General features: G+C 44.6%; 1 protein-coding gene across 4 annotated transcripts in view; it reads right to left on the bottom strand.

The window, feature by feature from the left end:
• Positions 1-8,550: 8,550 nt before the first annotated feature.
• The window catches only part of cacna1fb (calcium channel, voltage-dependent, L type, alpha 1F subunit), a 49,737-nt gene continuing 34,104 nt past the window's right edge, over positions 8,551-24,183 (bottom strand). For 3 of the 4 annotated variants that reach the window (XM_040153220.1, XM_040153219.1, XM_040153221.1), the window contains 17 exons: positions 23,327-23,418; positions 22,948-23,107; positions 21,061-21,188; positions 19,877-19,973; positions 19,485-19,587; positions 18,770-18,871; positions 18,397-18,527; positions 17,221-17,355; positions 17,074-17,134; positions 15,498-15,720; positions 15,299-15,406; positions 15,076-15,212; positions 14,629-14,741; positions 14,319-14,517; positions 11,911-11,973; positions 11,679-11,779; positions 8,551-11,589 (listed from right to left, as the gene is read on the bottom strand). In XM_040153220.1, the coding sequence (XP_040009154.1) occupies positions 11,326-11,589; positions 11,679-11,779; positions 11,911-11,973; positions 14,319-14,517; positions 14,629-14,741; positions 15,076-15,212; positions 15,299-15,406; positions 15,498-15,720; positions 17,074-17,134; positions 17,221-17,355; positions 18,397-18,527; positions 18,770-18,871; positions 19,485-19,587; positions 19,877-19,973; positions 21,061-21,188; positions 22,948-23,107; positions 23,327-23,418 (2,217 nt within the window). In that variant the 3' untranslated portion in view covers positions 8,551-11,325. Of the gene's footprint in view, positions 11,590-11,678; positions 11,780-11,910; positions 11,974-14,318; positions 14,518-14,628; positions 14,742-15,075; positions 15,213-15,298; positions 15,407-15,497; positions 15,721-17,073; positions 17,135-17,220; positions 17,356-18,396; positions 18,528-18,769; positions 18,872-19,484; positions 19,588-19,876; positions 19,974-21,060; positions 21,189-22,947; positions 23,108-23,326; positions 23,419-24,183 lie in introns of those variants that run through there. The other variant, XR_005709401.1, reaches the window with a different exon arrangement.

Below are 24,183 nucleotides of genomic sequence, written 5' to 3'. Positions count from 1 at the left end.
CCACATCAGACCAGACGTATCAGACCACATCGGACCACATCGGACCACATCAGACCAGACGTATCAGACCACATCGGACCAGACGTATCAGACCACATCGGACCACATCAGACCAGACGTATCAGACCACATCGGACCACATCAGACCAGACGTATCAGACCACATCGGACCACATCGACCAGACGTTCGACCACATCAGACCAGACGTATCAGACCACATCGGACCACATCAGACCAGACGTATCAGACCACATCAGACCAGACGTATCAGACCACATCGGACCACATCAGACCACATCGGACCACATCAGACCAGACGTATCAGACCACATCGGACCAGACGTATCAGACCACATCGGACCACATCGGACCAGACGTATCAGACCACATCGGACCAGACGATGACCAGACCACATCGGACCACATCAGACCAGACGACAGAACACATCAGAACACATCAGACCACATCAGACCAGACGTATCAGACCACATCGGACCAAATCAGACCAGACGTATCAGACCACATCGGACCAGACGTATCAGACCACATCGGACCAGACGTATCAGACCACATCGGACCACATCAGACCAGACGTATCAGACCACATCGGACCAGACGTATCAGACCACATCGGACCACATCAGACCAGACGTATCAGACCACATCGGACCACATCAGACCAGACGTATCAGACCACATCGGACCAGACGTATCGGACCACATCAGACCAGACGTATCAGACCACATCGGACCACATCGGACCAGACGTATCGGACCACATCGGACCACATCGACCAGACGTATCAGACCACATCGGACCACATCAGACCAGACGTATCAGACCACATCGGACCACATCAGACCAGACGTATCAGACCACATCGGACCACATCAGACCAGACGTATCAGACCACATCGGACCAGACGTATCAGACCACATCGGACCAGACGTATCAGACCACATCGGACCACATCGGACCAGACGTATCAGACCACATCGGACCACATCAGACCAGACGTATCAGACCACATCGGACCAGACGTATCAGACCACATCGGACCACATCAGACCAGACGTATCAGACCACATCAGACCAGACGTATCAGACCACATCGGACCACATCAGACCAGACGTATCAGACCACATCAGACCAGACGTATCAGACCACATCGGACCACATCAGACCAGACGTATCAGACCACATCGGACCACATCAGACCAGACGTATCAGACCACATCAGACCAGACGTATCAGACCACATCGGACCACATCAGACCAGACGATCCACATCAGACCACATCGGACCACATCAGACCAGACGTATCAGACCACATCGGACCAGACGTATCAGACCACATCATACCACATCGGACCAGATGTATCAGACCCCATTGGACCACATCAGACCAGACGTATCAGACCACATCGGACCACATCAGACCAGACGTATCAGACCACATCGGACCACATCGGACCAGACGTATCAGACCACATCGGACCAGACGTATCAGACCACATCGGACCAGACGTATCAGACCACATCGGACCACATCAGACCAGACGTATCAGACCACGTCGGACCACATCGGACCAGACGTATCAGAACACATCGGACCACATAAGACCAGACGTATCAGACCACATCGGACCAGACGTATCAGACCACATCGGACCACATCAGACCAGACGTATCAGACCACATCGGACCACATCAGACCAGACGTATCAGACCATATCGGACCACATCAGACCAGACGTATCAGACCATATCGGACGAGACGTATCAGACCACATCGGACCACATCGGACCAGACGTATCAGACCACATCGGACCAGACGTATCAGACCACATCGGACCACATCAGACCAGACGTATCAGACCACATCGACCACATCAGACCAGACCAGACGACAGACCACATCAGACCACATCGGACCACATCAGACCAGACGTATCAGACCACATCGACCAGATCAGACCAGACGTATCAGACCACATCGGATCACATCAGACCAGACGTATCAGACCACATCGGACCAGACGTATCAGAACACATCGGACCACATCGGACCACATCAGACTACACGTATCAGACCACATCAGACCAGACATATCAGACCCCATTGGACCACATCAGACCAGACGTATCAGACCACATCAGACCAGACATATCAGACCCCATTGGACCACATCAGACCAGACGTATCAGACCACATCGGACCACATCGGACCACACGTATCAGACCACATCAGACCAGACGTATCAGACCACATTGGACCACATCGGACTAGACGTATCAGACCACATCGGACCACATCAGACCAGACGTATCAGACCACATCGGACCAGACGTATCAGACCACATCATACCACATCGGACCAGATGTATCAGACCCCATTGGACCACATCAGACCAGACGTATCAGACCACATCGGACCACATCAGACCAGACGTATCAGACCACATCGGACCACATCGGACCAGACGATCGACCACATCGACCAGACGACAGACCACATCGGACCACATCAGACCAGACGTATCAGACCACATCGGACCAGACGTATCAGACCACATCGGACCACATCAGACCAGACGTATCAGACCACATCGGACCACATCAGACCACATTGGACCAGACGTATCAGACCACATCGGACTACATCGGACCAGACGTATCAGACCACATTAGTCCAGACGTATCAGACCACACCGGACCACATCAGACCACACGTATCAGACCACATCGACCACATCGGACCACATCAGACCACACGTATCAGACCACATCGGACCACATCAGACCAGACGTATCAGACCACATCGGACCACATCAGATCAGACATATCAGACCACATCGGACCACATTAGACCAAATGTATCAGACCACATTAATGGTGGTGATGTTGATGAAGATGGTGATGATAGTGGTGATGGTGGTGATGGTGATGATGATGGTGGTGGTGATGAAGATGGAGATGATGGTGATGAAGATGGTGTTGATGATGATGGTGGTGATGATAATGGTGATTATAATGGTGATGGTGGTGGTGGTGACGTTGATCTTGATAATGATGATGGTTATGATCATGATGACGGTGATGATGGTGATGATGGTGATGATGGTGATGATGATGGTGGTGGTGATGATGATAATGGTGGTGATGATGATGGTGGTGGTGATGATGGTGGTGGTGATGGTGGTGGTGATGATGATAATGGTGGTGATGATGATGGTGGTGGTGATGATGGTGGTGATGATAATGGTGGTGATGATGATGGTGGTGGTGATGATGGTGGTGGTGATGATGGTGATGATGGTGATGATGATGATGATGGTTGTGGTCATGGTGGTGATGATAATGGTGGTGATGATGGTACGAGGACCCCTGGTTGGGAATTGTTGCTCCAAAAGTTTTTATAGAAGGAAAAGGTTTGAATAAAGAGGAATCGTTCGTAAAATTAAATCTAATAGGAAGGGAAATGTGCAGTTTGCTGTGTTGTATCTGACGCATAATAAAACTAGATCATACAAATAAAGCACAGTTACATAAAATGAGGTGATTTTCTTCAGAGTCACCGACTCACGTTGATCAGTGAGCCTCGGGCCGACACACACAGATGTGAGGACTGAATCCAGATGTTGAACTTCTGTAATTAAACTCTTTTAGGTCAAAACTGAGTGTGAAGTTGCTGCAGAGACTCCAGTCAGACAGCAGAGGAAGCCGAGATCAGACCAGACCTGCGAGGGGTCATCGTGATCTATAAAGTCCTGTAACAACAAAAAGAAGCTGTTCGCCCTGAAACCTGACTAAAAACCTGCAGCTAAAAGAAAGTCAGTGTCGCTTTGTAACACAGCCTGTAATTTCATTCCTCACGTTATATTGCAGCCCTGAGAGCTTAAGCTGACTGTTTCATTAAACGAGTTCAATGCTAACGACTACGTTGCTCATTAAAGATGAAAGTTCAACCATGTTTGATCCAGCTACATCGTTATGTTATATTATTACAGGACTTCGTTATGTCAGTTTTTCCTTCCACAGCTGCACTTGACAGAGGAGCGTTTGTTTTCCACACCGGCGCGCCTGGTATGAGCCGCAGCAGTGCTGGACCAACATGTCTGCTGGGAGCTGACTTTCTAAAGGATGAACCCATTTTTCATCTTGTCTTTATTCCAGTTCACACAGTGAAGTAGGAGACATGATGATAAATACAACGTGTCGCCGAACTTCAGTTTAGCTTCCAAGTCCTGTACCTGTAGGTACCAGTATTTACAGAAATACTCTAAGTATCAATTATTTCTCTGTTCCTCTAAAATACCCAGCAGTTCGTCTCTTGTTCCCCACAATCTCGTTTTCTACCACTGAACCTACATTTACATCATAGAACAACACTGGGTCCAACCCCTGGTCAGTATCGGTACCATGTTAACTAATTACCATTCTCGTCTAATGAAAAGTCCATATTAAAAACCGACTGCAACAAAAGTCAGTTCACTCTTCATGAATGAGATTCCATCCTTTGACTTTTTAAAAATATTCTGTATGTCAGACTTTATTTCCGACGACAGATTCGATCCGTGGACGATACCAGTCAAAGACAAATCTGTGGAGTGATGATTCTTTTCAGCAGCTCTTTGCTGGAGCGGTTTTGTGTCTCTACCTTCTGCTTTTAAAATACTCCAGAGGTTTTCGACTGGATTCAGGTGAGGTGACAGACTTGGCCAGGTCGTAGTTTTCACTTTTCTTCTTTAAAAACTCTTGTGTGATTGTTGCAGTGTGCCTGGGATCATTGTCCTGTTGGAAAATTTCTGTCCTGCAAAGCTTCTTGAGACTAGGACTCGTCTTTTGATTCAGTTTTTGGGAAAACAAAACCAACCTCTGTAGAGGCCGACTTCCTGCAGTGTCCTGCTCACTGTCTGATCCGTCACTGAAACTCCAGTTTCCACAGTTTACTCGTCTGTCTTTCAATGGCAGGTTGCGTATACGTCGAACTGTGCGTGGCGGCGTTTTCGAAGGCGACCGCTGCTCCTGCTGTTATAGCTGTCGTGGCTCTTCCTGTACCTCCTCGCCACTGCTGCAGCTGCTCGTGTTCAGTCGCCTACTGATGCTCCTGAACCCTCTCCATCTCTACGAAGTCTCACAGTCTGGTTTCTCCACGTGGAGCCGTGTTGCATTAGACACAACCCAGGTCAAAAGTAGTCTATCAAACCTCTTTGCTTTTATTATACATAAGGTCAAATATCTTTCACACCTTAAAAATAATACAGTTATTGTAAGATGACATAGTTTTGAAACATTTAACATTTTAATAATTTTCAGGAGACACCATGGTTGAGAAGACACGTTGAGTTTTTCAGATGTATATTTTCGGTGCTGTGAGAGCAGCACGAGCTGAAGGCAGAAATCTCAGCTGTCAAAAGATAAAAAATAAAATCAGATCTGGGTGCTTAGATATTACCAGTAGTGAGAGGGAAAACGCAGGTTTAACTTTCAGTCATTTGGACGAAATGGCCCTTTAAAGCTGCATTATTCTTATTTTTTATGTGTTTGCATCATTAGGAGGCAGAGGAACTTCAGACCTACCTCCGCAACCCAGCAGTACCTACAGTATTATCCTCTGACTCGATGTTGTTAAGCCACAATTCAAGTTAAAGTGCTCTCCTGTGGACTGTCAGAACAGAAGCGTCGTACGTTAATGGAGAGAATGAAGGGATCTGGAGAGAGGAGACAGAAACGAGGGAGAAACTCAGGATACAGGAGGAGACAAAGAAACATGGAGAAAAGTAAAGGAGGTGCAACCGATGCAAGATGTATGGAAGAATATAGCAGGTAAAGAGACAGAAACTGATTCTGAATCAGTCCAGGAGTCGCGGGGTAGAGAGATGGACGAAAAAAACTGCTAATGTCCAATTCATTTTTAAAGGAAGAATAAATAACTAGACTGGCACCATCAACTCTGGTGGTTGCAGGAGGAAAGAGAACATAGCACAGTGCAGGTTCCACATAGAGGTGTATCATAATAATGAGACTAATAATAAAACTAGTCATTATAGTAATAGGGTGAATAATAATACTAATAAAACTAGATATAATAATAGATGATAATCATAATAATTGAAGCAGTGTGTGTTTAGCAGGATCATGGGTCAGTAGGTGGTTTGCAGTCACAGATCCAGACTCTGCAGCACCAGGGGCAGAAACACCTGCAGAAAGCGACAGGAAGAGAGAGACGAGAGACGAGGAAACAGAAAACTACAAGAGGGAGAAATACATTAAAAAAAATACAAAGTAACATAAAGTGGAAATACTCAGGCCAAGTAAAAGTACCTTGAAATTGTTCTTAAGTACAGTACTTGAGTAAATGTACTCAGCTACTTTCCAGCTCTGACGGTGATGTTGGTCACAAGCACAAAAGTAAAAGATAAATTGGCTCGATGCTCAGAGTTACAGGAAAATAACAGATCAAATAAAAACACTCAGATCAGAGCGGTCGAGTAAAACAGAAGCTCCGATGCTCAGTGAAATAATGAATGCTGACGTATCCATGGAGGACGTTCAGCAGAAAGTTCATCACTAAACTATAACTTTCTGAAGGGAGTTTAGTATTTACTGTCTGACTTCATCCGGTCATCGGTGGGGGACACACAAAGACAGACACACAACACAGTGTGAAAAGACACAAATACAGTGGACCCAGAACGAGTCAGACGATAAAGTCGGCTGAAACACAGCGAGACAGAAAACTGTCCAGATTATCCCAAATTCATTACGTGTACAATGGGGTCCAAAAGTTCCCAGTCGGAAAGTGGTCTCAGACGTCTGGACTCCACCGTACCTTCGAAACATCTGTTGACTTTTTTATTTTTGCTTTAACCAAACATATCTTTGAGTTACAGGGTAATACCAGTCACTTCGTACGTTCCGTGACTTTAACGGATCACACTGAGGCTAGGAACCAATCGATCAATCGATCGATCAATCGTGGAGTGAAAAGCTTGTCTGGTGTTAACCTGCTTACACCACACACCAACCAAATGCCATATGTAATCAAACTAAAAATAGCAGTCGTACATTTAGTAATATGACCTCACCTCCTATCTTAAACGACATGAGCATATGAATTTATGCCGTTTGTGTTGCTAGGCAACACGTAGCTAAAAAGGAAGAGGTTCCCGAGGCTCGGCCGGGAGTTTTATAATCCTGACAAGTTCTTCGTCAGTCTGCGTTCTTGTCTGTTCTGCTGAAGCGTCACCAGTCACAGCCCGACTAACACTTTCAGTCCATGTGGCCTGACGAGGTCTCGCTCTGTCTGTTTATCAGGACACTCTAGGAGCTGATCATTAGGACATGGGGTAGACAAGTATCCCAGCCTGCATTTCACACCAGCCAGCGGACTCAAAGCCGCAACAAGTCCTCCAACCAGAATGACCACATACTGCAGGTGGTTTACCTGCATGAATACTTGCATACACGTCTACAAATATACATTCCTACGTGCATATGGTAGAGTATGTACATACATAGTACGTAGCTACCTACATTCATACACACTGATGAACATGCAAACATACAGTACATACATATATACATACGCGTGTTAATACCTACCTACATAAATTATATATATATGTATGTACACACATACTTACAAACACACACACTGTACATTCATGTGTACACACATAAAAAATACTTATTTTAATGCCTAAATACGTTTCCTCATACACACATACATAAATACTTAAAGGCACACCTAAACACACACACACACACACACATTCATACAGACATTTGCTGATACCTGCGTGTAACCATAGCTACCTACATACATACATGGATGCATTAGTACATACATCCATCCATACAATCTGTTGTAAAAGTGTATCATACTGTTTGAAATACAAACATTATGTTAAAACCAATAACATTTTAACAACATTTTCACCGAGGATACTGTACTGTAACACTAGTATCAGTCTTTTACCGGGATATCCTGACCTTGGACCTGTTGGTTTAGCCTCAGTCTGTCAGCATTTCATCCCTTTCAACGCTTTTATTTTAAGTCGAGCATTGCGCAGCATTAGCTAACACTGGCTAACGCTGGTAAAATCTCCCAGCAGCAGTGAAAGTGATGGTCGCGGACAGAAAATGAGAAGCTGCTTTTTTCAAAGACCCATTGTTTTAAAAATTAGCAGGAAGTATGTGATGGTAAATCTGCAGTGTTCACTGTGACCTGTAAATGTGACTGAGCAGTGCTGCCAGATTTGACAAAGTCGCCCAGTTTTAATTTTTCGTTCAGGAGAGGACAGGGTTTTTTTTCTATCCTATAAATTTTACTTTACATATCAGTATAATTAAATGATGTTTTTCCTACAAAGCATTTTGGATAATGTTACATTAAACATAAAAGTCATCACTCATATGAACAGTTTTCAACTAAACTACATTTCTGAGAGGTTTTAAATACTGAACGAAGAAAACTAAGTGAGGTTTGAAAGAACATGGACGAGTCAAAACACCATCTTGTACTCGGTCTTTATTTGAGGTAAATCAGAGTTCAGTCAGAGCCGTTTCTCAGCTGAATATAGCAGTTCTCAACATGTGAGGAGGATTTTTCAGGAAATCCAGGCGTGAAATTGAAAAGCCCTTAACTGCTGGGAAACTGTCCAAACTGTTGGAGAGAAAAACAAAAATCTGACGGAAACACAAAATTTCAGACGAGACAAAACACCAGTGGACTCTCGGCCGTCGAGAATTAAACAAATAAACGAGAAAAAGCCAGTCCTCTCTGTCAAAATGAATAAAAAATATCAAACATTTAAAAAAAGAAAACGTACTGAACAAACACTCAGTTTCTGCTGTCAAATAGAAAACAAAGAGACAAAAAAAGTCTTCTCGGTTCATCATCTGGTTTGAAGACGACCCCTTCATTTACGAGAATAAAAATACACGTTAATAAAATATGAGAGATATATTCCTCCACACTGAGCAGAAAGCTCAACACATCGTTTACCAGCATTAAAAGACGTCAACAGTCCTGATATAAAACAGCTCCTCGTTTCTGAACACGGTTCGTTCATTCCTGCTCCTAACTTACTGAGAACAATAAACGGATAGAATTACCTGGTGACTTTCATCTGAATCTCATATCAGAAAGAAAACTCCAGAAAAGTAAGAAGACAAAGTTCGGAAACGGGACTGTTAGTGACGAACAGTTGAACTCCACAAAAAAACCAAAGAAAGAACAAACATCAACTATACAAACTAACAAGTGAATCGTATCTGTTTATTGTTTGAAGTAAGTTTACAGCAGGAATGAATGAGCTTTCGCACAAAACTCTAATTATGAAGTTGAATCAATAATTATATTAATATTACCACTGAATTTACAGCAAAAACCATCCCCTTGAATTCATAGGATTTGAATTCCCCTCTTCAAAAATTCTAATAGTTAATCTTAAATTGTGCATAATTTCCAGTATATGTATAATTTTATATACTGTCCATGTGTCCACAGATTGAGGTACCAAATATTCAAAAACTGGATTCAAAAACTTTCTAAAATTACAGAACAACCTGTAAAACCAAACTGTTAACGGTCTGATGCACAGCGACAGAAGTGCATTGTGGGTACAGTGTGATCCCATGTAGCTCAGAGACAAGAAGTCCCCCCACATCACCACGTGTCTCAGGGGATCTGATCGCAGGTGGACGGCTCCACGTACAGGTGTGAATGCACCCGAGACGCACCGAGGACGCATCGAGACCACATTCGGAGGTGGCCACATTCTGTTGGCAGTGTGAGCGCGAATGTGTCCCGGGCCACGTTGAGGGACCGCCCACTCAACTGACGTCCTCTGCGTGAGCGGATGTACGACCTCAAGTCGCAAACAGATAAAAGTCGTACAAACGGCGAAAGCTGGCTTTGTTCACAACGTCCTAAAATTTCAGAAGCCCACAGAGATAAGTAATGAGTGCGTCAGACAGGCTGGGTGATTGGTTGGTTTGTCCGAACCACGCCAAGGAACAGACCCAGCCGGTATTGTTTGGATTTCTTCTTCCTCTTCTTTTAATTTCCAGCAGAGCAGGCACAGGAAGTGCCACCGGTTAAAAACAACGATGTACAGTGTTTTTTTGCATATAGAGCGTGGAGGTGAGATCCAATCACAAGTGGTCACTGGAGGCACGTGGAGACGCCTTCTGATGCCAGCTGTGAACTGAGTCACCAAGAACTGTCCACCTGTGGTCGGATCACCTGCGACGCACGTCGGTGCTGTTTGTGGTTTCGAGTCCCTTTGTGGTGGTTTTGTTTCACTTTGTGCTCGATTTCCCATGACAACTATAATTCACTTCAGACAGGGGCCCCCCGGCCTCTCGGGGGCCGGGGCCGGGGCCGGGGCCTGGTCGACCCGTCCAGAGTTACATCTGCTCAGTGGCGTCACCATGACGACTTGCATCGTTTTTCCACTTCCCTTAATTGTTTTATCTTTTGTCTCTCAAATCTTCTCTTTATTCATCCTTCACTTTCCTCTTCATCTCTTTTCATTCCTCAGATTTTCCGTTTCTATTTATCCTCCCTTACTTCCTTTGAACCTCTTTCCTTAAATCTTTATCCATCTCTCAGCCTCTCTTTCATCTTCCTTTCTTGTCTCTTTCCTTTTTGCCACCTTTCTTCTCCAGTTTCCCTTTTCCGTCTTTACCCTCTCTTTGATCGACCATCCTACCCTTTTTCCTTTTTTATCTCGTCTTTCATCTCTTCTCTTTCTTCTTATTGTTCCTTCCTTCACTCCCCTCATTCGTCCTCCTTTCATTTTTTCCTCTCTATCCTTCTTCTTTTCTCAATTGTCTTTCTCTGTCCATCCTTTCTTCTACCTCACACCAAACCTGCATTTGTTCTTTTTCTTTCGTGTTTTTCCCTTTTCTTTCTTCCTCCCATCTTTTTTGTCCCTCCTTCCCTCCTTTCCTTCTTCTCCTTCATCTCAAATCAGAAATCTGTCCTAACATATTTTCTTAATCTTTTATCTTTTGTCTCTCAATCCCTTTCTTTCTTCTTCCGTTTTTCTTCCTTCCTCTTTATCCTTTCTTCCATCAACACTCCTGTACTTCTGCCTCCTTATTTCCTTTCCTCTTCATCTTCTTCAGTCACTTCCCCTTTCTTCCTCCTCACTGATCAGAATTCAGTCTGCTTTGCTTTGATTAAATCCCGCCCCTTTCTCGGTGTTGTCTCGTGATTGGTCAAGTGTCCTGTCAATCAAAAATTGCTTACGCCCAGCCCCTCTCAGTCCCTGTCTCTTATCCCTGATTGGTGCAGAGCATCAAAATGACGTCACACAGGTCATCTCGTCGGCCAGCTCGTCCTCGTCACGGCCCGACCTAATTGGCTCCTCATCGCTGTAGAGCGCAGCAGGGTCGACGGCGGCGTCGCCAAGGAAGCCATGGCTCCCTGAGCCGAGCAGGTCGCTGGCGGCCGATTCCATCTCATCCACTGTCATGTGACACGCGTCTGCGATCTCCCGCTTCGCAAACGCCACAAACTTCGGATCCCGAGCGTAAAGACCGAGACCCTCGGAGATCAGAACCTGCAGAGAGAAGAACAAGAGGGAATCAGTGACTGTAGTCTGACACACAGTCCCCGATCCGTTTCACTAATCGATCAACGTGTCCTCACCGCCTCCACCAGACTGTCGGCCGATCCTCGTTTCTCAGTGAACTGAGCTCCGAGCTGAGAGGGTACTCTGAGGGTGGTGTAGGCTCTGTACGGTGGGGGGGCTGAGAGAGAACAGAGGCACGTTTAGCTAACGTTCAGAACAAGTGCGAGGAACGTTTCCGCAACGTTCTGATTGTATTTTTAGAAAACCACGTGAAAGGTTATTCGGTGTGTGTTTGTTCATCCTTTCTACCTGATGTCCCTGCAGGGCCACCGTACCAGGCTGGTCTGGGTGCTGCACCTGTCACACTGACACCTGGTGGATGAAAGACACCGACAAACCTGGTGAGTTTCAGTCGCACATTTACACAGTGTCCACTTGTATCAGGTACAGCTGTACAGTCCACTACGACACCTGAGCCATTCACGCCGGCGGTGACGGGGAAACGACGACACAGTTCAGTACCCGGACGCTACACAGCGCAAACGCTGGAGTTCAGGCAGGCAATAGTCCAGACCTGGGGATTAGGTACATCACGTCATGTGACTGGCGGATCGGGCAGTCCGCATCGAGTTGGCTGAGTGACGGCAGAGATGGACTGTCGGGGCTATCAGAAGGTATCATCTACTGTAAACCAATGGCATGCCACCCGGGCCTGCCCACCCGCTCCCCGCTCTGTCACGCTCCACCCAGTCCTTCACCTACATCCTGGCGGCGTTCGCTGTCTCCGGTTGCGCAGGAATCAGGTGCTTCTAGCCCTGCCGACCCTCGGCGCAAGAGGAGTCGTAGACCAGAAGCTCGTTCACGTATTGAATGACAGCTGTGAGCTCCCGCCCCTGACTTTGGCCTTCTCTGATTGGTTAGAAGTCTCTGCACCGCTGCCAGGCTGCTCAAGGAGCCTGGGTCACAGAGGCCTCTGACGGCACCTCTTCACAATAAGACATGTTCTGTAGCGTTTAGATTAAAAGCTCGCTGACGGAGCATCACAGGAAAAGCTGACCATGGCTGGACCTTAAGAACTGTTTCTATGAAGCATGAAGCGGGAGGGTTTGACAGAGCTTACCGTGACCGTCAGCTCAGCGCAGGTCCACAGAAAACTCGAGATCGCACGTCAAGTTGCAGTCGTCGTTGTAGCGTTTGTCACTGTAGACGCTCGCAATATTTACGCTGAGTTCCCTCTTTAATTTCTCTGATCAGTTGTTCAGCTGACACAAAAGCGTACGTCTGAGTACTTGTGACAGGACGTACCTTATTATGTAGTGCGAGCTCAGCTTTAACAAAGGTAGCCATCTGCACTTTTTGGATTGAACTCTTTAAATTTGCAAGATGAAGGTGAAGAATTTGGTGAAAACCTCCGACGCCATCACACCCCAGACCAACGTCAGCGAAGTGAAGCGCTGAACTCCAGTACCCGGCCACGCAGCACACAGCTCTTCTCACACGAGGAAAATAACTCTGCAGTCTGTTTGATATCAAAGTCCAGCCACTGTACAAAGCTGTGGAAAACAACGGCTCCTCTGTCTAGTTAGGACACAGAACAACTTCTCGTTGTTCCGGTGAATAGAGACCATTATCCAGTGGTAATGTCAGGAAGTGACATACTACAGAATACCTTCATTATTCGCACACGGGCAGAAGACTGGAGCTTCTTTAAATAACAGCTGCTGTCACAATTTTGTCTGCTTATTTTGTTCAGCTGCAAAGGGACTATAATGATCCTCACTGCCATTAATATTTCACTGGTGCATTGCCCATCAAGCTGGAGCACGAATGGGTTGTTTCTCAATTCACGAGAAAACAGCGCTACCATGGTAACAGCAAAGTGCCGTTTAAAATAAACGGAGGAAATCTCAAGAACCGCTCGTCCAAAAACCTTCAGAGTCGCCGCTGCGCTTTCCCGGTTCCTCAGCGACGCACCCGGCAAGTTTGAAGTCCATTGGATGAACGGTTGTCGAGAAGATCGAAATACAGCCGGACAGAGATTCTTCCATTTGTAGTTAAGGTCACAATTCAGAGCAATGAAACCACTGTGGTCCCCTTTTCTATCTACTGACTCAAGAACCAATTCAGAGTCAAACCATGACACCGAGAATTAAAATTGAACTGAGCCATTCCCCAAGATCGCTTTAGCTCCAGGGACAGAATATTAGGAACAGCTCTCAGTACAATGTGGTCCTACGCTAAAACAGACGGTTTAGTGAACAACCGTCCGACAGCGTCAACAAAAACACTACGAAGCTCGGTAGAGGGGGATTTCTATCAGCGCCGCCGTGTTGGACTGGGTTAGACTGTACCAGTGTCCCTAATAAAGTGACAACTGAGTGTATACCTTCATGTATTTATATGGATCAGTGTTAGCATCTAGTCCACCTCACACCCAGAGGTTGCTAAAGTGTTGAGTGCACTGGAGTCTGGTATTAGACGGGTTTCAGCCTGACTTCATCAGTGAGACCTTTTCCTGATCCCTCTGGCTGATCAATCATTCTGATTAATCCTGTATTGACACAGTCTGTCAGGAGTGAGGCTCTGCCTGTTCACTCTGCAGTCATCTCTAATATGAAGCTTTGCATGAATGTAGCCTCTCTGGCAGATTTCCAGCGTCTGGTGTATTTTGAGGGAACAGCAGGACAACGTGCTCAGGCTGTGTCCAGACTCCTCACCTCTTCCTGCTCCTCCCTTCTTCCCCTCACCCACGGGTCCTCCTCCTCCGCCCCCCCAGGGTGGGCTGCCTTCCTCCTCCACCAGGATGAGAGGAGCGTAGAGAAGGCGTCCACGGCGAGGACACGGGTTTGCCCAGGACGCAGAGGAGGCTGCCGAGGAGCGACCGGAGGAGTGACGAGACTCGTAACTGCTGAACATCTGAGAGGGGGATGTGATGGGGAGGTGGAGGGAGAGGAGGAGCGGAGTTATAAGCTACTGAAGAAGGGAGGTACGTGTGTGTGTGTGTGTGTGTGTGTGTGAGTGTGTTACCTGTGTGCGTGCGCGCCGTGGCGGTGAGGTCGGGTGGTACGTCCCAGGGATTGGCAGGTCGTCGCTGCTCCCCTGCCTCCTCAGACACTGGATGTTAAACGACGGTTTCCGACCTGACGGACGACAACAAAACAAACGCACCCCCTCAACCGTCAGCGGTGATGTCACAGCGAGTTTCAGCTCCGATGTGTTTGATTCAGAATAGATCAAAGGTTATTCAGAGGAAATGGAGTGACTGAAGAAACTTTACAATCAATAATATTTGAAGTTCCCCTGTTTATCCTGAATAATCAGAGTATAAAGACGTAAGAACTGGTTTCTAACAGACTCTGATGCAGCTGCGACCAGATCTCAGTGTTTATTAATGTCTCGCACTATAAAGCTAATGAACTGTGACACCACATTATGTTTTCAGGTAGCAGGGAGGATTGTGGGATATCCTCTCACCTGTGGGTGTGGCAGGAAGTAGGCGTCTCCTGGTCGTCCTCCTGCCCTCGCTGTAGCCGTTACCATAGCTACTGTTGGTGTAGGGGGCGTGGCCGTCGTAGTGGTCACTGTGCAGAGGAGGCTCGTCAGGGTAATGTCTGAAAACACAGGCAGGTTTTAACACACACACACACACACACACACACACACGTCTGTCCGTCCACCAGTGTACCTGTCTGTGTACCTGTCTCTGGAGGTGATGCTGTCGTTGTCTTCGTCTCTGCTGTAGTAACCCTGCTCTCCGTATGCCTCCATGTCCCCGTTCCTCCAGCATCTGTCTCTCGAGTCCCTCCTGCAGAACAAGGAGAGCGTGATTGGCTGAGGCACCTGTCAATCGAGACCAACTGGAAGCTTCCACATTTGTTTGTTGGACGACGACCTACCTTGCATGTTTGTAGTATGACGGTCTCTTAGGGGCGTGGTCCAGCAGGCCGTTCTTCACTGACGGGTGGCGGTGGTGGTGAAGATTGACAGATGACCTCATGTTGTCACCGCGGTGAAGATGTTGGTCGTGTTCGCTGCCGTTCGGCATCTTGGTGAGAGAACCGACCCGGTGGATCAGGCCTCCGTTAGACACACCTCCGTCACCGACAACACCACCAGGACCTGCAGACAGACGGGGTGTGGCTGTGAGGATTGTCACTGTGGGTGTTTCCATGGATGCACTGTTTGTACATTAATGTTATTTAAACCTTATCGAACCAGGGAACCATTCAACTTTCATTGCAGTGGCTATTTTCTCGGAGGAGGACACCTGTTGGTTTTACATGATGGATCTCTGGTTGGAACAAAAGTCTTTTTTGGGGCAACTTCACTTTTCTATTTTTGTTGATTTTCATATCTTAACTGAGGATTGTTTGCTGATGTGTCAACTGACAGTCGCCAGCGTCACAACCTTCATGTTAATAAACCATTACACATTAAAGTTGGGGAGGCACTCGAAAAACAAAATCCACCAGATTAAGATTTTTTTCTTAATTTGTGATTTTGTTTCTCAGAACTATTAGATAGAGTTTCATACTATGACATAAGAGGTCCTAATTATAAATCAAATCATATTAAGAAAAAAAGTTGCATTGGATTTTCTTTTCTTTCCTTCAGCTGGTGAAAATGTGCTTCTGTACATTTTGCTCTCATTGATATAGTTTCTTGTGTCTTCCCTCTGGTGTTTCTTCGTACTCGCTTCGTAGTTGTACGAAGTTGTACGTGATGCAGCTGAGAAAAAATCCTTTTTTAAATCGTGAATGTATGTCCTCTTTTATAATATCTGTAGTCAGTTTGTTGTAAAGTGTGTGCTGAGTTGCTGAATGAATTTTAGCAGCCTGCTTTAACAGTGTTACTTTAGCAGCTCTGTATCTACCTGTACAGGTATCATGTGATGTCAGTGACACGGTATAGTTGTTAGGAAATGTTTTGCATTAAAGCCTGTTTCCGCCAGAAAAAGAAATAAATAGACGGAAAGTTCAAAATAACTCTATTAGTCCATTAATTGACAGTCGACAGAAAATTGTTTTGATAACTGATTGATCATGTAATACTTTTTTTTTTTTTTTTAGAAAAAAATGGCCAAAAAAATCTGTTGGACTCTGGGAAAATGTGATGGACATTTTACACAGTTTTTTATATTGTGAGAGCAATTGATTGATTGAGAGAATAATACGAAATATGAAAATAATTGATATTTGCAGGCCTAATACACATGTTCACAGTGAGTCAATATTATACTAATTTTGAGCATTTTTTTGTCATTGTTCATTTTTCATGGACTTTTTCTTCTTTTCCTGGTCTTCCATAAACAGTATTTCTTCCCAACGTATACTAGTCCGCCAACCTTACTGTCAACATTACACTAGATTCTAATGTCTAATCGTATGATGTAGTGTTGATCTTCACTAACCTACTGTGACCATATTAACACGCTGACGTCACATGATGTAGTGTCGGTGTGTTGTTGTTTACCGGTGGGCGTGGTCAGTATGGAGCCTCGTCGATCTTTCTCTGGTCCGAAGCCGTTTTCACCCTGCAGAGACACCGGGAGAGAGTCAGACGCCGCTTAATCAGAGGACATGAGGACAACTCATGTATTCAGGGTGTGTTAATCAAGACCTTGTACGCAGCGTTCTCCTCCAGCTCTTCGTCCTCCATCATGGCCTCCTCCTCCTCCTCCTCCAGGTCCTCGTTCAGAGCCAGACGCATCTCTGGACCCAGATCCTGCAGAGTCTTCAGACCGGCTTTACAGAGCTACAAACACACACATTAATACATAAAAACACACAGTGGTTTATCCTCTTATCATGGTTTTGTCCTACCGATGCTTATAGTTTCACTTAAACAGTAGGTATCTCTGCTGGATATGAAGTTTAACGCGCTAACTCAGGTCTGAACCGTCAAACAGTTTGAAGGACAGAGACCTTCTCTTTTCTCATGTGATCCCAACCATCAGTAATCTGTACACTTTTGAATTCCAGACACAGACTGTGTCTCTCTCCTCACAGATTACATTAGTGAGGGTAAGATTGTAATTTTTGTTTTGCAGATAAGCGGTTCTTAGATTCACATGGTTTGATTCTGTCAGTACTTTTCTTTTAATGAAGGGAGGAAGATAAGAGTTGTTTTCGGGGGAAACTGTTTATTCCTGTCTGAAGATCTCTGGCTGAATCTGAAAGAGTGAACTTCAGCGGGAATCACAGCAGCAGATTGGTTTTCTTCTCCTGATAGTTTGTCAGAATTAGCTGTGATATTGCTCTAGCCACTGTGTTACTTTCATGAGGAGAAAAGCGCTACATCAACAGCCTTCCAGGATTAATCCATTATTTACAGCGGCCCCCATTTTTACAACTGTGAACTCGCCCAACAAAATGGAGGCGTGCCAGGTCTAAGTTACCTGACATTAGTGTTAAATAACGCTAGCTAATTGACACCATGTCAGAGAAGTCGTCGCTGTGGATGAAGTTTCTTAAAACAGACGAGTGTAAACAGCCTTTTTCATTTCAACTCAACAACTCGCTCAACAACCAACATGGCAGATCATCTGCGTTAGGACGCTCCGTCAACTTTCCTCTTTGAGGCTTTGAGGCTTTGAGTGAACATTCTTCAGTAGTTCTTGAGCTGGAATCACCCGTTGACATAGTTCTATTTCAGAAATCATTACATAGCTCTCTCTCTACATATACACATATATACATATATATATATATATATACATATATATATATACACATATACACGCATATATATATATATATATATGTATATATATGTGCCTGTAGATAGTAGACGGACCTGGACAGCAGATGGGTTGGTGGAGTCGGACTCTCCGGGCAGACCTCCTTTCTCTTTCCTCTTCCTGAACTTCCTGAAGTAATCCTGGATCAGGAAAGTTGCGTAAAACTTCCCAACTGTCACTTCCTCCTCTGCAGGAGGAAACAGGAGAGGTGAGTCTGTAGTATTCACAGCAGCAGTATTAAAAGTATTTGTTGTTATATAAGCGGTGTTTTGGTTATAGTAGTAGTAGCGTTTGTAATGTTTACTGTAGTACTTTATTTAGAGTATATTGTAGTATTACTAGTAATAATGTGTGTAATATTACTAGTGCTTGTTGTAGTATTAGCAGTGTTTACAGTAGTATTAGTAGTAGTTGCTGTAGTATTAGTACCTTCATGTGGTGGTATGACTTCGTCCAGTAGTTTTGGTTTCATTCTTTTCCAGATCTTCTTTATGATCACCCTCAGCTCCTCATTTTCCTGATCAGGGTTACCTAGCAACAGCAGACAGTGGGTGGGGTCAGATATCAATTATGCTGCGTTTATGTCCTATCAAACTCTCTGCTTCTCCCTATCGCTCTCTCTCTCTCTCTCTCTCTCCCTATCGCTCTCTCTGTCTCTTTTTCTCCCTCTCTCTCCCTCTCTACCTCTCGCTCTCTCTCTCTCTCTCTCTCTCTCTCTCTCCCTCTCTCTCTCTCTCTCTCTCCCTCCCCCTCCAGCCAGTCGAGGCAGACCCCCCCCACCATGAGCCGGGTTCTGTTCAAGGTTTCTACCTGTTAAAGGGAGTTTTTTTGCCGCCTTCGCCAAGTGCTTGCTCATGAGAGAACGTTGGGTGTAAACATAACTATAAAGAGTCCTGGTCTAGACCTGCTCTACACGAAAAGTACCCTGAGATGACCTCTGTTACTATCTGGCTGCTATATTAATAAAACTGACTTCACTTGAAAACCAAACAAACACAGACGCCTCACCTCAGCCAAATACCTTGGTTTAATGCAATTAAACTCACTATTAATGAATATGGTGTCATACTGTAAGTGTACGGTATTTTAATCCTCATACGATCAACTGTTATGATATAACCTTCTGGATGATGTGATAGGATACCTTCAGTCTTGATTTTGAGGGCGGTGCGAACCAGAGCGAAGAGCGTGGCGTTGAAGGTCACCATCCCATCAGAGTTCAGAGGCATGTTCATTGCTACCAGACGCTGGCAGGAAGGGGAGGGGGAAGAAGATCAGACAAAAATCTCTCCAACAGTTTTGTGTCATTAAATGAGTACATGCGTTTGAAAGCTGCTCTATGTAGAAGTGAAAGTGATGAGAACAAAAATCTGACTCTTTTAATCTTAAATCATTATGATTTTACAACTGTTAATTTGTGTTTTAGATGTTTGTTGCCTGATAAGAAAAACAGACACACAAAGAAGCAGAGGACCCAGAGTGGAGCCCTGTGGGACACCATGGGTGATACATGTGGTACAGTGCAGCATATTTTACCTTACAGGCCACTCTGTGAGGACAGAGTTTCCCAAAACCCAGAGGAGGCTGAATCCTCCTGAGCAGAGCCACAACATCCAGGTGTTTTATGCGACCCCTGAGAGAAGCGAATACAATACAATAAATTATAATACAGTACAATAAAATACGACAAAATGTCAGCTGAGCCACGACGTCCACGCATTTTCTTTTACCACTGAGTCAAAAGGTGTTTTAGCCTCATGTTGGAACAAAACCTGATAGAAATTGGATAAAGGGAACCAACCAATTAGCAGTAAAACAAGCTGTGGATAATTTGCATGGTCATCAAAATAGTCTATTTGCTTTGCCAAAGAAACTTATGTTTAATAACCACACAGATCAGAGTAGATCATAATATAATAGGTCCACTTAGCAGCAACCAAAATCCAAGTTCTGTTTCAGCATATTTTGGATTCTTTAAATGTGGACTGTTATTTGTCATCATCTTCCACTGTAACTCTACTCCACTACGAGCTTCTTGAGCAGAATGAACAGCTGTCAAACACCGTGTTAACAAGTGAAGAAGACACCAAAGTCATAATCGAATTACTTGTTGCTCTGCTGTCCTCTCAAAGAAGACTATTTGATCCCTTATCAGATCCAACACTGACAGAGCACTGAGCTAAAGTTCACAAGTTCTTCTTCTGGTGTTTTGTGCATTACCACCTCCTTCTGGAGGGGAGGAGGAACAACCATGATTCACATATAGTCCAGAAAACAAAGACCGATTGTGATCAGATTTACGATCTGACCGACAGAGACACAGAGATGTGACTGAGAGTAAATGAAAGAGTCTTAAATCTGATCTGGATTTTATCTGGATATGAGACACTTGAAATGTAAAGTGGAAATCTGGCCTTTGTTGGCCCTGGAATAATGTAACGAACTACTTCAAGCCAGTGGAAAGTTTCCACCTGCTTCCAGTGTTTGTGCTAAGAAATGCCAGTGTATACAAGTGTGTGTGTGTTTGTGTGTGTGTGTGTGTTTGTGTTTGTGTGGGTCTGACTGCCAATTTTTGGGGTAGTGGTTAAGCAAGTACTTGGTTAGGCAAGTACTTGTTCTGGTTAGGGTTAGCGTAAGTCTCCAGGAAATTAATGCAATTCTATTTAATTTCTCCAAAAGTGACAAAAGTAAATATGTGTTTGTGTGTGCACGTGTCATACTTGGCCTCTGGGTCGTATTCAGACCAGATCCTCTTAAACTCGTCTAGATGATGCGGTCCAAGAATCGACCAATCACGTGTCAGATAGTCAAAATTGTCCATGATGACGGCGACAAACAGGTTGATGATCTACAGGACAGAAAAACATTGAGAGTGTTTATCTGTTTGTGTATATACATATACATATATATACACACACATATATATATAAATATATATACACATACACACACATACACACACACATATAAATATATACACATACACACACACACACATATAAATATATACACATACACACACACACACACACATATATATATATATATTTACACACACACACACATATATACACAGTGTAGTGGACACGCACTTGGTGCCAGACACAACATTAAGGAGGTCACTGTAAAGTCATTCAGAGCTTATGGACCAAAGGGCTCGCCCTTCCTTCCCTCCCATAATTAAACTCTCCCACGGACAGGAAACAAAGAACCTTCATCCCAAAACACACCAGCTATTAGCACGTCAGAGAGATGTATGACCAGCCCACGGGTCAAAAGGACAAACAGGATTAAACAAGCAAAACCTCCATGGAGTTAAACAGAGTTCATCCCACCACAAAAAGACTTATGTTTGATTAATATTTGACTGTTAGTTCCCTCAAAGAAAGTAACAAGACAGGATTGTAATTGTCACCAAGGTGTGTCACCCCTTTTTCACACTGTGAACCCACTGGAATCACAAACGCCAACACTGCAGTCCAACCCCTCTCCCTTTTTCTCCCTCCTTAAGGGGTCCCAAATGGCAGACCCATGACCATTGCCATAAATTACACCACATTCCAATCTTGGCTGAAAACTAGCTTTTTCCTCTTTGCAACATGTCTGAAATGATAGAAAACTATGTCAAACTAATCTGTTTCCTGGTTAATATTATACCTCGAATTTTCAGGTAATTTGGTGCAATTCTCAAGTCTCTGGGCCTTAGGAAAGCTGAAGCATTTATTGCAAGAGCTGAGTCAATATCAACCATGTAACCATACTGCCATCTAGTGCCTATGTCTAATGAAGCATCCTCCACACACATTAATAGGCATCAGATAGTTCTTTCATTGTGGTTTTATTATTAATGAGCCATTATTGATAGTATTACAAATCGTTGCTTTTTGTTTAGTCAATTACCTACTTGAATAATGTTGAAGATTTTGGTCAATACACTGATGTGAAATCCACACTTGTGTGGTTCCTTTTCTGTCACTAATAAAGCCATGATTTAATTCATTGTTATAATGGTTCATGGCTGTAGGAGCATGTGTGACTTTGGTGCATAGACTCCAGATTAAACAGTTTAAAGGTACAGAGAAATGATGCCCTTCTCCAGTTGAAACAAGGTGAGAAGACAGACTTCAACCACCAACTGCTTTGGGTTCCAGCCGAGGATCTCCAGCGTGAAGAAGGCAATCCATCTTTTCTTTTGTTAATGACTGGGTTGATGTTGAAATACTGGTAACATCTTCTAATCCTTAAATTTCATTCATAGACATCTCAGGATCCAATATAACCATATCATTCATTTCCTCGACATAATCTCTCCCAACATTGCCCAATTTATCACATTTCTAATTTTATAAGCTATTGATTAACATTGTTCTTTTGCCCCACTTTGCATCATGATGATCAGTCAATCAGATCATTTATCCTGTGTTAGTAGACAGTAGTAAATACATCTTCTTTACTTGGACCCAGTCGTTGCCTGTGTGTTACTTTGAATGAACTGATTGATTGGATTCACTGTGCAAATTCCTCTCCAGAGGTGGAGCCCTAAAGGAATGCTTATGCTTCATAATTCTGAAATTATGAAGCATATGTGTGTACGTGTGCGTTCTGACCAGGAAAGCACACAGCATGAAGAAGCTGATGAAGTAAACGATGGCGAAGTTGCTGCCGCAGCTGAACTCTTCTCCCGGTTCGTAGTCAGACTCGGGGTCACAGCGTTTACCTGGAAGGCTGGCCAACATGATCTCTTGCCACGCCTCACCTGTAGCACACCTGCGAAACACACACACATACAGAAGAGGTCAACAATACCCAAAACACACAATAAATCCTTCCTTTTTTTGTTTTTTCAAATAAGAAAATTAAGATACAAATAAGCAACGGATTCAGAACAGAGCCCTGTGGGACTCCAGGAGCGATGGGACATATCAGGGAGTTATCAGCAGGTGTGGAGAGAGAGGAGGAGGAGACATGACAGGAGGAGGATCTGACCTGAAGAGGAGGAGAACAGCCTGAGGAAAAGTCTGGAAGTTGTTGTTTCTGTTGATCTGAGTATGATCCTGCATTGCTATCTTCCCAAACGTCTGATGGAGAGAAAGACAGTAAAAGATAGAGCAAGCACGTCAGCGGCTCAGCCACAAAAGAACTCTAATGTTTGTTCATGTGCTAAACTGTTTCAGCGTATGGCCACGGTGAGCAACTTTCATTGAAATAAACGATAAGCTATTTTGGAACGTGATATCTAGCTCTCTTGAAGCTGAACTCTGCGCATTTTCTAGCTCGGTGTGTGTTTCCAGGTGTTGGGGAGTACGGCTGTGCGTGTGAAAACTGTAGTATGAAGCCTTTAGTGTCTCCAGAGGGCGCTGTGTGAAGTCTGATAAACGCCCTCAGGCGATTTCACCTGAGTCAGCGTCGGTGTGGTAAACTACGACTACGGACAACAACAGGACTACAACCACAGACCTCTGCGGCCTGGTTGTCTGCTCCAGGCTAAATTAGCCGCTGCTAGCATGATACACCCCAATCTCCCGACCATCAGTCAGGAGTTTAGGTGCATTGTGGGTAATTTAGGCACCAGGTTTTGCCAAGGAAGAAGAACATATAGGGAAAAAAGAGGCTCTTTCTGGTTCTGCTGCATCGATTGTCATCTTTTTCTAAACTGCCCATCATGAGTCTGACAGTGGTATTAGAGTGACGCGATTAATCTGTGGAGGACTATTTCAATACAGCAGTTCTCAAGCTTTGTGATGGGCCCAGGAGGGAAATTTACTAACTATGAATACAGCTGAAGAAATGTGATTCGTGTGGGAAGAAAAAACAAGAGAGCGAAAAGCTGACAGGATGACAAG

This window comes from Xiphias gladius, chromosome 18, assembly GCF_016859285.1.
Source record: "Xiphias gladius isolate SHS-SW01 ecotype Sanya breed wild chromosome 18, ASM1685928v1, whole genome shotgun sequence".
NCBI lineage: Eukaryota > Metazoa > Chordata > Actinopteri > Istiophoriformes > Xiphiidae > Xiphias > Xiphias gladius.
This window is presented reverse-complemented; position numbering and strand designations above follow the sequence as displayed.